Source organism: Delphinus delphis, chromosome X (assembly GCF_949987515.2).
Source record: "Delphinus delphis chromosome X, mDelDel1.2, whole genome shotgun sequence".
NCBI lineage: Eukaryota > Metazoa > Chordata > Mammalia > Artiodactyla > Delphinidae > Delphinus > Delphinus delphis.
The window spans coordinates 41,646,019-41,661,071 of NC_082704.1; the positions used below are offsets into that span (position 1 = coordinate 41,646,019).

The window sequence follows — 15,053 nt, forward strand, 5'->3', positions numbered from 1 at the left end:
GAAATGGGACATTTCCCGGAAGAATGCAAATGGCTAATATTAATTCTAGAAGCTACAGTAAACCTAAACACACCAGTACCCATGGGAAAAAATTGAGAAAGTTGTCAAAGAGCTGCTTCTACCCAAAATAAAATCATGAGGCCTGTATATTTTCACACTTATTTCCTTATCTTTTCCTGCATACTCTTCCAGTTGTCCTTTATTTTTATTTTCATTATACAGTTTAAAAATGTTTTTATATACATATCATGAAGGTGGCACCTCAAATCAATGGGGGAACAAATGAACTATTTAATAGATGATGGTGGACAACTGGGTAGCTAAGGCAAAAAAAAAAAAAAAAAAAAAAAGATTGGATCTACATCTCATGTTGCAGACCAGGATAAATTATAGAAGAGTTAAGAGATTTAAGTGTAAACAGGGGAAATCATAAATGTACCCTAGGAAATCAGAGAATTTTTTTATAATCTTGGAGTGCAGAAGCCCTTTCTAACTATGAAAATTCAGAAGACATATAATAAAAGGTTGTTAAATTTGGCTACATAAAACAAAACCTCCTTCATTACACCATACACAGAAATGAATTCAAAATGGATTATAGAAGTAAATGTAAGAGCTTGAAACATGGGAGTAAATCTTTGTGAACTTGGGTTAGGCAAAGCCTTCATACATATAACATCAAAGACCCAAGGAACAGCTACAAGAAAGTGTGTGTGTGTGTGTGTGTGTGTGTGTGTGTGTGTGTGTGTAATTGAACATCATCAAAGTTAAAAAAAACTTTTTGTGCTGCAAATGATACCATCAAGAAAGTGAAAAGATGAAAAGACAACCCACAGAATGGGAGAAAAGATTTGAAAATCATTTACCTGATAAGGGACTGGTATCCAGAAGCCAGACACAAAAGGCCACTTATTCCGTTTATACGAAAATGTCCAGACTAGGCAAATCTCTAGAGACAGACAGTAGATTTATGGTTGTCTAGGGCTTAGGGTGGGGGGTTTCAGGAGAAATGGGGAGTGACTGCTAAGGGGTTAATGAAAATATTCCAAAATTGATTGTTGTGATAGATGCATAATCCTGTGAATATACTAAAAACCACTGAACTGAATAAGTGGTTGAGCTGTGAATGATATTGCAATAAAACAGTTTTAAAAATCAATAACTTGCATGATAAAAAACACCAAAAGCAAAGAGAGGAAACAATGTACAAACTGGAAAAAAATTTGCAGTTCATATTACAAACTTTTTTCCTTAATTTATTAACAAACTCCTGGAAATCAGTAAGAAAAACAACAGCGCAAAAGAAGAATGAATGCAAGATATAAAAAGAAAACATAAATGTGTATGAACCATGAAAGGATGCTCAGTCTCTTCCATTATAGTGGAAATGCAGATTAAAAGTACCCTGAGATACCACTTTTTGTATCTCAGGTTGGCAAAAGTTCCAAAGTTTGATAATGCACTGTTGGCAATACTATGGGGAAACATGAATTCTAAAAAGTTACTGGTCAGAGTGTAAATTGGCACTATCCCATGGAAGGAAATTTAGCAATATAGATTAAGATCATAAATGTATATATACCTTTTGACCCAGTAATTCCATTCCTGAGGCTTTATCCTACAAATATACTGACACACATGTAAAATGACATGCATTGATTGATTGATTGATTGCAATATAACAGCAAATGATGAGATGTCCTAAAAGTCCATCAGTGAGGAACTAGTTAAATCAAATATGTACATCCATACAATGGAATACCATGCTGCTATAAAAAAGAATGAAGATGTTCTCTGTTTACTGATACGGAAAGATCTCTAAGGTACGTTATTTTCTGTTAACAACTTTATTGAGATATAACTCACATATCATAAAATTCAACCTTAATTAAAATGTACAATTCAAAGGTTTTTGGTACATTCTCAGACTTGTGCAGCCATCACTACTGTCTAATTGTGAACACTTTCATCGCTCCAAAAGAAACCCTGCACTTCTCACCTGTCACTTCCCATTTTTTCCCAACCCCCTGGCCCTAGGCAACCACTAATCGACCTTATGTCTGTATGGATTTGCCTATTCTGCAGAATTCATACAAGTGAAGTTCTTTGCAAATGTGGTCCTTCACATCTGGCTTCTTTCTCTTAGCATGATGTTTGTAAGGTTCGTCTGTGTTGTAGCATGTAGCAGTACTTCATTCCTTTTTGTGGCTGAATAATATTCCATTCTATGGATATATACCACATTTATTCACTCATCAGTTGATGGACACTTAGGTTGTTTCCACCTTTTGGCTCTTATGAATAATGTTGCTATGAACATTCATGTGCTAGTTTTTGTGGGGACATATGTTTTCATTTCTCTTGGGTAGATACCTAGTAGTGTAATTACTGGGTCGTATGGTACCTATTTTAACCTTTTGAGGAACTGCCAGACTATTTCCAAAGCAGCCTCCCATCTTAAATTCCCTCCAGCGGTATATGAGTGTTCCAATTTCTCTACGTCTTTGTTAACTCTACTGTCGTCTTTTTTATTATACACATCCTAATGGGTGAGAAGTGGTACCTCCTTGTGTTTTTGATTGCATTTCCCCATGGTTAATGATGTTGAACATTTTTTCATATGTTTATTGGCCATTTTTATATATATATATATCTTTTTTTTTTTTTTTTCGGTACGCGGGCCTCTCACTGTTGTGGCCTCTCCCGTTGTGGAGCACAGGCTCCAGATGTGCAGGCTCAGCGGCCATGGCTCACGGGCCCAGCCGCTCCACGGCATGTGGAATCTTCCCGGACCAGGGCACGAACCTGTGTCCCCTGCATCGGTAGGCGGACTCTCAACCACTGCACGACCAGGGAAGCCCTATATATATCTTCTTTGGAGACCTGTCTATTTAGATCTTTTGCCCATTTTTCAGTTGGGTCATCTTTTTATTATTGAGTTTTAAGAATTCTTTTAAAATTCTAGATATAAGTTCCTTATCAGATATATGATTTACAGAAATTTTCTTTTCTGTGGGTTGTCTGTTCACTTTCTTGACATTATCCTTTGAAGCACAAGGTTATTTAATTGTGGTGATGTCCAGTCTGTTTTTTCTTTTGTGGCTTGTGATTTTGGTTCTGAATAGAAATAGCAAGGTATGCAGAATTGTTGATATAATGATAGCTATCTTTGTAAAAACGGACAAAAGGTGAAGAGAATATTGATTTGTATTTGCTGTATATGCATACAGAAACTGGTAAGTTTTATAAGAAACTGATTAGTAGAAAAAAATTAAGAAAAAAAAAGAATTTCCCTGGTGGTTCAGTGGTTAAGTCTCTGTGCTTCCACTGCAGAGGGCACCAGTTCGATTCCTGGTCGGGGAACTAAGGTCCTACATACTGCGATGTGTGGCCCAAAAAAACAAAAACAAAAACAAAAAACTGATAATAGTAGTTATCTATGGTGGGGGAAAACTGCAGGGATGGGAGTCAGAGGTGTGGAGAAACTTCACTATATACCTTTATATGTTTCACTTTTGAATAAAATGAAAATATTTATTTTGCAAAACAATAGATTAAAAAATGCAACGATTAAGAGTAAGCCTAGGATTCTGCTAACACTCAGACTGAGTAAAACAATAAACATGGCCTCAGAAAGGCAAGAAAAAGTTACTTTGAAAAGACAGTGTGTGCATATGGTAGGAAAAAAAAACAGTACATAAGAGTGCATGTGCATGCAGTGAATAATGAGTCTTCTTATTCCTGGCTCCTAGTCCTTCAGATGTCACCACTCTTCCTAGTTTCTTGTGTAGCCTACCAGATATATTCTGTGTGTGTGTGTGTGTACATCGCTCTTTCTTTTGTAAACAGATAGAAACAGACTATAAACACTGTTCTGCTGGACCTAGAGATTATCGTATTAAGTGAAATAAGTCAAAGCCAAAAAAATCATATGATGTCACTTATATGTGGAACCTAAAAAAGTGATATATAAACAAACTTATTTACAAAACAGAAATAGACTCACAGACGTAGAAAACAAACTTATGGTTACCAAAGGGGATAGCGGTGGTGGTGGGGGAGATAAATTAGGAGTTTGGAATTAACGTATACACACTACTGTGTATAAAGTAGGTAAACAACAAGGACCTACTGAATAGCACAGGGAACTATACTCAGTATCTTGTAATAACCTATAATGGAAAAGAATTTTAAAAATATATATATATATGTATAACTAAATCACTTTGCTGTACACCTGAAACTAACACAACATTGTATATGAACTATACTTCAATTTAAAAAATTTTTAAAAACTCACTATTCTGCACCATGCTTGTCACTTAACAGTAGATTTTGGAGATTGTTCTACAATGATGTAGGATCTGCATCAGTACTTAAAGGTCTACTTAATTTTTAAAATAGGCTGTATAGTTTTAACTTACATAAATATATAATTTAACTTGTCCCTTTGAAGGGACATTCATCCTAATGAATTTTGAGGTTGTTTCTACTCTATTGTTACCACAGTGTTGCAGTGAATGTCCTTGTACATATATCTTTGTGTATTTTTGCAATGACTATGTATATGTGATGAATAAGTGTATGTGATAGTATATTTATTAGATAAATCCCTGATGTGGAATTGCTGGGTTAAAGGATATATGCTCTTAACGTTTTCATGTATTTTCTAACAGAGCTCTAGAATCAACTTATCAAAAATATTCTTTTGGGCTTGTGATTGGAATTTATTGATTCCAATTAATTTAAGGAGAATTGAAATCTTTTACAGTATTTTTTCTATACAGGTATGTGACCTATCTCTTCAATTACTCTAGGCTTATGGAATTCTCTAAATATAAACACGTATTTTTTTCCCAATACAGGTCTTTTTTCTTAAGATTAATACAAGATATTGTAAAGTTTTTATTGCTTTTATGACAGGGACCTTTTTCATGATATTTTCTAACTCGTTATTGCTGATTTTGTGTCAAGCTACCTATTCTTTTATTTGTTTTACAGGTTTTCCAGTTGATTCTCTTTCATTTTCTTGGTAGCTGGCCATATGATCACCATATAAAAGCAGTTTTGTCTCTCTCCTTCTAATACTTTTTTTTTCTTATTACATTGGATAAGAAGATGTTCCAGTGTAGGAGTGATAGTGAATATCTTGTCTTGTTCCTTATTTGAATAGGACAGTGCTATTTAAACGACTGAGTGTTAGCCAGGGAAACAAGAACTCATCTGGTTTGTTGGTTTGAGTGTAAATTAGTACAACCTTTTTTAACAAGGTTTAAAAAGGTTTAGTCATACATATCTTAGGGCCTTAAAAACATACAGGCCCTTCAACTCAGCAGTTCTTCTAAATAACTAAAAATGTAAGCAAAGATATAACTATAAGAATATTCATGAAGGGATTTTTTGAAATAGCAAAAGGTTAGAAACAGCTTACATTTCCAATAGCAAGGAATTAGATAAATAAGCTACATTACATTTATTTAATGAAATACCATATAGCCAATAAAAGTGAGGTAACTACATATAGTGGAGAGATGCTCATGATGTGTTATTATGTGAAGAAGCTGTTGTAAAACAGTGTGTATAGTATGTACAGTGTGACTCCACTTTAAGAAACCAATTTAAATGTACATATTTGGAAAGATATATCCTGAAAAGTTAGAAGCATGTATTCTTCTCTGAATGGTGAGTTTATAGGTGAATTTTTGTTCTCATTTTTACTTGACTTCCTGTGATAAGGGAAAAAGTAATTTGCTTAGGAAGTTTTCAGTAGAATAATTCAGTAATATATATATTAATAACCTATTGTGTGTAAATCATACAGAAAAGTATGACTCAGGCCCCTTGCTCCATTCACCATTGAACCCCTACTCTGTGTCACACACTGAGAACACAGAGATGAATAATAAGCAGTTTTTGCCTCATTTCTAGCCTCAAAAAGATTATATACTCCCATGAGGAAGATGGTTTAAAAAACCCAGGTAGTTACATTAAATGTGATAGCTGTGGGAACACAGAGGAAGGGCTTAAATTTTAAGGAATTGTGTTCCTGTAGTTTCTCCTTGGTTTATCAAACTGAATATTTTTTCTTTGAATTTTTGAATTTTATTTTATTTATTTTTTTATACAGCAGGTTCTTATTAGTTATCATTTGCCTTATGTATTGAGGTGCTTCTATGTTGGGTGCGTATATATTTATAATTGTTACATCTTCTTCTTGGATTGATCTCTTGATCATTATGTAGTGTCCTTCCTTGTCTCTTGTAACATTCTTTATTTTAAAGTATTTTATCTGATATGAGTATTGCTACTCCAGCTTTCTTTTGATTTCCATTTGCATGGAATATCTTTTTTCCATCCCCTCACTTTCAGTCTGTATGTGTCCCTAGGTCTGAAGTGGGTCTCTTGTAGACAGCATATATATGGGTCTTGTTTTTGTATCCATTCAGCGAGCCTGTGTCTTTTTTTTTTTTTTTTTTGCGGTACGCGGGCCTCTCACTGTTGTGGCCTCTCCCGTTGCGGAGCACAGGCTCCAGACGCACAGGCTCAGCGGCCATGGCTCACGGGCCTAGCCGCTCTGCGGCATGTGGGATCCTCCCGGACCAGGGCACGAACCCGTGTCCCCTGCATCGGCAGGCGGACTCTCAACCACTGCACCACCAGGGAAGCCCGAGCCTGTGTCTTTTGGTTGGAGCATTTAATCCATTCACATTTAAGGTAATTATAAATATGTAAGTTCCTGTTACCATTTTCTTAATTGTTTTGGGTTTGTTTTTGTAGGTCCTTTTCTTCTCTTGTGTTTCCCGCCTAGAGAAGTTCCTTTAGCATTTGTTGTAGAGCTCGTTTGGTGGTGCTGAATTCTCTTAGCTTTTGCTTGTCTGTAAAGCTTTTGATTTCTCCATCAAATTTGAAGGAGATCCTTGCCAGGTAGAGTAATCTTGGTTGTAGGTTCTTCCCTTTCATCACTTTAAATGTGTCATACCACTCCCTTCTGACTTGTAGAGTTTCTGCTGAGAAATCAGCTGTTAACCTTATGGGAGTTCCCTTGTATGTTATTTGTCGTTTTTCCCTTGTTGCTTTCAATACTTTCTTTGTCTTTAATTTTTGCCAATTTGATTACTATGTGTCTTGGCGTGTTTCTTCTTGGGTTTATCCAGTATGGGACTCTCTGCACTTCCTGGACTTGGGTGGCTATTTCCTTTTCCATATTAGGGAAGTTTTTGACTGTAATCTCTTCAAATATTTTCTCAGGTTCTGTCTCTCTCTCTCTCTTCTCCTTCTGGGACCTGTATAATGCGAATGTTGTTGTGTTTAATGTTGTCCCAGAGGTCTCTTAGGCTGTCTTCATTTCTTTTCATTCTTTATTCTGTTCCACAGCAGTGAATTCCACCATTCTGTCTTCCAGGTTACTTATCCATTCTTCTGCCTCAGTTATTCTGCTATTGATTCCTTCTAGTGTATTTTTCGTTTCAGTTATTGTATTGTTCATCTCTGTTTAGGTGTTTGTTCTTTAATTCTTGTAGGTCTTTGTTAAACATTTCTTGCATCTTCTCCATCTTTGCCTTCATTCTTTTTCCGAGGTCCTGGGTCATCTTCACTATCATTATTCTGAATTCTTTTTCTGGAAGGTTGCCTATCTCCACTTCATTTAGTTGTTTTTCTGGGGGTTTATCTTGTTCCTTCATCTGATACTTAGCCCTCTGCCTTTTCATCTTGTCTATCTTTCTGTGAATGTGGTTTTCATTCCACAGGCTGCAGGATTGTAGTTCTTCTTGCTTCTGCTGTCTGCCCTCTGGTGGATTAGGCTATCTCAAACTGATATTATGATTTCTTTCTACAGGTTGTGCTGTCCTCCAAACTCTGCCAAGAAGCTCCTTGGCGAGCCTTTCGTCCTAAGACAAGCTGTGCCTGTGGATCTGTTCCCCCACACCCCGCACTGTGAGCTGGTGCTTCTCTTCACTCAATAAGCAGCCTCCTACAAGCCTGCAGGTTCTTTTTTAAGGCTGAAGTGTCAGTAACTTCCAGGTCTAGCATATTGCTACATCGCTGACCCTGAGAGCATTACCGAGGAAACCAATCTTTGGACCCTGAGCAGGAAGAATATAGTGGACCTCCTACCTGAGGTAGATTTATAACCTTAGTTTTCACGTTTGCTGCCTCTCTTGCGTGTTTGCCTGGTTGTGACCACTCCTTAGCCCTGGATCTGGACTGTTCCTTCTTTTTGCTGTCAGTCTATCATGGCTCCCTTGATCCTAGTTTACAGTCTGTCTCCTCTGTCTAGCTCTGCCTGTGGTGGAGTGACAACTGAGCTTTTTTCCACATCTGGTCATAATTTCACATTGACTCGGGTTTCTGTATTTGCCTGGAGATTTTACTAGATGTGTTCTGCATTCATGAGGTAGCCAAGGATTAGAACTAGAAACAAGTCTAGCTTTTTTAAAAAGCAGAGTAAGCTATGAAATGATTGCAGAGTGACTGTGTGATCTCAGTAGAGATTCATTACTTTGGGTTTTCTAGGCTTTGAGGCTTCCAGAACAGCTTTTAAAAATGTGGTTTCCCTTAGGAGCAATACCACCAATTAGCTCTCACCTGTGGAGGGAGACGTGGTTGTAGTAGAGACCCTATGGGAAAGGAGAGCTTCAAAGAAGAAACTGAATACCTATAATTGGGCTGTGTAGTATGGGTATTGAAACTGACGTTCTCTAGTCATGATTTCTTCAACTCCGGAGTTGTTCTTGGATACGTGCCCAACAATTAAATTATGTTTTGAATCTTAACAGACTAAGGACGTGTAACTTAGTGAGCACTGTCTGATTTACAAACTGATATCAGGTCAGCTAGTGTTTTTAATTTTTCTCAATCCTAAATACCTCTAGAGAAGCCCCTTTCTCAGAAAAATATGGCTCTTAAAGCTACTATATAAATATCCATATAAAAAATATTAGAAGGAAATAATCTAAAATGACAAAAAAATGTTTATTAATGGTAGTCAGATAAGTTTTATTCCCATTTCCCTATTTTTCATTTTATGTAAATAATATATATTTGTATATTACATACATTATGTTTCCATTTCCCTAGTTTATTTTATATAAATAATATTATTTTTGTAGCTGAAAAACCTTAATGTAAAACATAAATGAAAAGTGACTTTTATTTTCTCCTCCTTTGTTGCCTATATCTGTAAATGGCAATCCCATCTATTAGTTATGTAAACCGGAAGTTGGAGTTATCTTTCTCATTCTCATATCCAACTGCCGACAAGGTGGATTCCACCTGGATATCTTCTAGGTACTCTGAAATCAACATATCTAATGTTGCATGCTTCACATCTTTCCCCCAAACCTGTTCTTGCTCCTATATTTCCAATCTTTTTTTTTTACATCTTTATTGGAGTATAATTGCTTTACAATGCTGTGTTAGTTTCTGCTTTCAAAGTGAATCTGTTATACATATACATATGTCCCCATATCTCTTCCCTCTTGCATCTCCCTCCCTCCCACCCTCCCTATCCCATCCCTCCAGGTGGTCACAAAGCACCGAGCTGATCTCCCTGTGCTATGCGGCTGCTTCCGACTAACTCTATTTTGGTAGTGTATATATGTCCATGCCACTCTCTCACTTTCTCCCAGCTTACCCTTCCCCCTCCCCACATCCTCAAGTCCATTCTATAGTAGGTCTGCATCTTTATTCCATCTTGCCCCTAGGTTCTTCTGACCAGTTTCTTCCTTTTTTTTTTTTTTTTAGATTCCATATATATGTGTTAGCATACAGTATTTGTCTTTCTCTTTCTGACTTACTTCACTCTGTATGACAGACTCCGATCTACTTGGTCACTCAAGCCAGAAGCCTGGGAATTATATCTGAGTCCTTCTTTTCCCATACCCTCTGCCCACATGCAGTGTATCACCAAGTCTCCATCCCTACAAGTTACCATCATCTCTCACCAGATTATTTACTGAAAGGGCCATGTTCTTAACTTGTGCTGCTGTCTTCATTCTTGCCCCCATCCATTCTGTTCTCTACAGCCACAGTGAGTTTTCTAAAATGCCAGTCTCATTGTGTTTCTCTGGTGCTTGAAATCTGTCTGTTATGGGCTCCTTCTTGCCTTTAAAATTAAGTCTCAGATTCTTCATGAAGCCTCAAAGCCCCTTCATAATCTGGGTAGCCTCATTTTTCTATACACATTGAGTTCCTTTCCTTGAAAAAGATAATTTTTTTCCATTCTGGTCCTTTCTCATTCTGTTTCCTCAGCTGGGAATGTGCTTTTTTCTTTTGGCTAACTCGACTCATTTTTCTATTTTTAACTTAGCTATCCCCTAAGGAATATCTGATGAATAAATATAGGATTAGCTGTAGGTAATCAGCTTCCAGGTAATTCTGTTAGTGTTACACCTTGTAAGTAAGATGATCTTAGAATTATGCTTTCGTCATTTCTATAATGAAAAGTTTTAGGCATACAAGAAAGTTGAAAGAATAATACAATGAACACCAGTATACCCACCGCCAGGATTCAACAAATGTTAACATTTTGCCATATTTGCTTTATCTGTGTGTGTATCTATTCTTTGATAAACCATTTGAAAGTAAGTGGTAGACACCATGGCACTTCACCTTTAAACGTCTCAGCATCCATCTTCTAAGTATAAGGACATTTTTCTACATAACCATAATACCGTAAGCCCAGCCAAAAAAGAAATTACCAGTACCTCAGTGATCTTTGCTAGTGTTATCCATTATCTAGTACAGTGCTTCCCAACGTGTGGTCTGCAAACTGCTTGATGGTTCAGAGGGAGATAAGGAGCTTGTACCAGAGTGTGTATCAGTGCACCACATCCTTCATTGAGGAAGTTTTCTTACCAAAAATATGTCAGCCAGATTAAATAGTGTGATTAGTGACCTGGTTCATTTACATCTGTGGGCTAGCTGAGTAGTACGGCTCTATATTCAGATTTCCCCAGCTGTCCCCTGAAGTCTTTTATGGCCAGTTCACATGTTGCATTTGAGTGTGGTCTCTCTTTAGTGTCTTTTAATCTAGAACAGTCTCCCCACTTTTTGTTAATCACTGACTTTTAGAGACCAGGTCTGCCCCACTTATGAATCTTTCTGACTGTTGTGTGTGTGCCCAACCATCCTAGTTTTCCTGGGACTCTCCTGGTTTAACACTGATCCTGCATCCTGGACAGTCCTCAGTCCTGGGTAAACCAGGATGGTTTGTTTTCTTATGATGGTGTTTAGCTTTCCCTTCCAGCACCTGAGTTTCCTGTAAACTGGAAGTTGTTAGGTCCAGAGGCTTGATTAGATTCAGTTTTGATAAGTATGCTTCATAAATAATGCTGTGTACTTCATGTAGCATCCCATCCAGTGGTACATAATGGCAGTTGTCCACTCTTAGTAAAGGTGATGGTTAAGGTGGTGGCCCTCAGAACTCTCCATGTAATTTTAATTTTCTCTTCCTAATTAGCAAGAAATCTGGGGTGTTACTTTGGTACCATGTGACTGTCCTGTTCCCCAATAACCTCTCACCTAAAATTTCAGCATCCATCAATTCCTGTTTCCTCACTCAGTAATTTGTTTTTCTAATTTTTAAAATGTATTTCCTGACTTTGTGATTTAATCAGGGGTTGCAAGATGGTGATTTCCTAATTCTATCATCCAGTCTATGTTTCTTAGCTGGCATTCTTCTGTAAAGATGAGCTTTTTCTCATCTATAGGATATGAACCAAAAAGATCATGTAAAGGCCTAATTCTTTTCCCTCGAATACCAATTTTCAGAGCAAGTTGATGTAATAGTTACTTCCAATAGTAGAGAAGTAGTTTTACTTATTGTTTTGGAAGTCACTTAATTCAGTGTTTTTCTTAATGTAAATTCAGTGCTTTACATTCAGTTCAGCATTTTCTTTGTAATGCTCAAATTTTCTCCAGTTTGGCCAGTGGGAGTCCCTTTAGTCCTTTTGACATGCTTCCATGAGTCTTTGAGCACTTCCTTAGATTCTGACAGAAAATTCCTAGGCTCACCATACATTTCTCTGCCCTAGTCCTGGAATCAGCTGTTTCCAAGGAGCCCTGGTTCCTTTTAGTGGAGGATGGATGCTGGATGTTAGAAGCAAAATCTAATAGTACTGGGCTTCCCTGGTGGCGCAGTGGTTGAGAGTCCGCCTGCCGATGCAGGGGACACGGGTTCGTGCCCCGGTCCGGGAAGATCCCACATGCCGCGGAGCGGCTGGGCCCGTGAGCCATGGCCGCTGAGCCTGCGCGTCCGGAGCCTTGCTCCGCAACGGGAGAGGCCACCACAGTGAGAGGCCCGCGTACAGAAAAAATTAAAAAATCTAATAGTACTGTATTCCAATCTGTGAGCTGTAAAACATTACCACAGTGACCAACTGTCCCGATTTACTCTGAATCTGGAACTTTCGGTGCTAAAACCAGGAGCGTCCTAAGCAAACCAGGACAACAAGTTGGTCACCCTAAATTGGTCACATTGTTTTTTTAATTATTATTTTTAATTTTATTGAAGTATAGTTGATTTACAATCCCCATTGTTAATACACAGTAATGATTAAGGAAGAATAGTGGAAATTGGGATTGGGACATCTGGACCAGTAGTAGCTAAAGTAGCTATAAATTCTCAGGAAATTTAAGGGTTTATACTAAATGATCTCTTCCAGCTGTAAAATATCTAGGTCTAGGGCAGTGGATCACAAGCCTCAGTGCACATTTGTATCACCTTTAAAAACGCTGATCCCTGGGCCTCAGACATTACAATTTAATTGGTTTAGGGAGGGGCTCAGACATCAGTATTTTTTAAATGCCCACCAGTGATTCTCATGTGCAGCCAAGGCTGAGAACCAGTGGTCCACGGGGAGCTCTACCTTTCAAAGTGTGGTCCCTGGACCAACAGCATTGGCATCACCTAGGAGCCTGTTAGAAATGCAGACTTTCAGGTTCCACCCTAACTGGATCAGAACCTCTGAGGGTGAGGCCCAGCTATGTGTGTTTTATTTAATGTGCCCTCCAGGTGACTCTGATGCACACTCAAGTTTGAGAACCACTGGTTTAGAGTGACAGTTCTCAGCCTTGGTTGTGTCAACTGAAATAAAAACGCATAACTTGAGAGCTGTGAGTTCAGTTTTATTTGGGGACTTAACTGAGGACTAAAGCCCAGGAGACAGCCTATCAGAGAGCTCTGAGGAACTGCTCCAAAGAGGTAAGGGGGGAGGTCAGCATGTATGTGATTTTGGCGAAGGGGATATGTGCAACCAAGCACACATCCTGGTAGAAGGTTGCTGCTAGTCACGAGGCACAGACATCTTAGCTAATGATTTTAGTGCTTTTCTAAGTATGGGAAGATGCAAGAATCTGGGTTCATAAAAATTTTTCCTGAAAATATTGTAACTGAGGGCTTGTTCTGCCTGTTTTCCCAGAGCAGAGTGCCTCATTCTTGATCTTCGCTCTGCATTCCTTTCAGGGTGTACTGAAGGTAGAACTGGATGGTGGGCAATATTCTTTGTTTTACAGTTGCAACATTAGAATCACCTGGGGACCTTTTTTTTTTAGCATTTTTAAGCAATTTTTACTTTTAAAAGTATTTTTATTTAAGATATGTATTTTTTGAAATGTTTATTTTATATTGGAGTATAGTTGATTTACAGTGTTATGTTAGTTTCAGGTGTACAGAAAAGTGATTTAGTTATACATATACATATATCCATTCTTTTTCAGATTCTTTTTCAGATTCTTTTCCCATATAGGTTATTACAGAATATTGAGTAGAGTTCCCTGTGCTATACAGTAGGTCCTTTTTGATTATCTAGTTTATACATGGTGGTGTGTATATGTTAATCCCAACCTCCTAGTTTATCCCTCTCCCTCACCTTTTCACCTGGGGACCTTTTTTTTTTTTTTCTGGGGACCTTTTAAAACAGAGATTCCTGGATGTCATCCCCTCAGAGATTGATTTAATTCACTTTGGGTGTGGCCCTAGCCTCATTATTTTAAAAGCTCCCTAGATGTCTCTAATGTGTAGGTAAGGCTGAGAATCATGGTCTAGGGCTTTTTTCCTCCAAGCCCAGAGTTTGGCTTGGTGAGTAAAAATGCACATGAAGTTGCAGGTAAAAACTAACTAGTTGGATAATACGTAGGTCAAATAGCTTGCTTTTCTGCTTCCTCCTTGTCTACATCCATGCAGGGTCTCTGAGCAGTGGTTTGCAGCCCTTTGCAAAGGTTTTCATCCCTTTAAAGTACTTTATTTCCCATTCTTTCTGCAGTTATTTTGGTGGGTGTGGTAGGGAGTGGGGCTTAGATACCATCAGTTACTAGTGATCCTAGACAAGCCTTAAAAGTTGACCCTCATACATGGCAAGAGAAAAGTGAGCTCATTTTAATATTAAAGTAGGACAGTTGTTCTAAGGGTTTGTCCTCAGCCTGCTTCCCACCTGGCTTCTAGAACTGGCTTCTTCACATTAGGCTCATCTTAGAGTTGCTGAACGTCTGAGTGCAAATTTTGCCTTTGCCCTTATTGCAAGTGTGGAGTTGCACCTACGGCCGTGCTTCTCAGCCTTGGCTGCACATTGAACTCCTCTGGGAGTTCAAAAAATCCTGGTTGTTTGAAAAATCCTTCTCAAAAAATCCTGGTTCCTGGGACTTGAGCACTACCCCCACATCTTCTAATTTAACTGGTCTGGGATGTGGCCCAAGCATCTGGACTTTTTAAAGATGCCCCGAAGATGATTCTAATGTGCAGCCAGGGTTATGGTCCTCCGATTAGGGCTGTGGTTCCCAAACTTGTCTGCACATTAAAATCCCCTGGGGTTCTTTTAAAACTTCCAAAACCCAGGCCACACCCCAGATCAATTAAGTCTTCACAGTCTCTGGGGGTGGGACACAGGCATTGGTAATTTTGAAGTTTCCCCAGTGATTCCCATATGCAGCCAGCCTCGAAAACCACAGGGTTAGGGTATTTGATTGTTTGGAGGCTGGGAGAGAGAAGAGAATGATTGTCATTTGCTGAGATTTAAGTCTTCCAGCCCTTCACTTTTAAAATCACGTTGCCAGTT

At 38.3% G+C, this 15,053-nt stretch overlaps 1 protein-coding gene across 1 annotated transcript in view; it reads left to right on the forward strand.

The window, feature by feature from the left end:
* TRMT2B (tRNA methyltransferase 2 homolog B) overlaps positions 1-15,053 on the forward strand; it is an 84,259-nt gene that overhangs the window by 25,619 nt on the left and 43,587 nt on the right. Inside the window, 1 exon segment of the mRNA XM_060002012.1 lies at positions 7,838-8,120. Within this exon segment, the coding sequence (XP_059857995.1) occupies positions 7,838-7,964 (127 nt within the window). The 3' untranslated portion in view covers positions 7,965-8,120.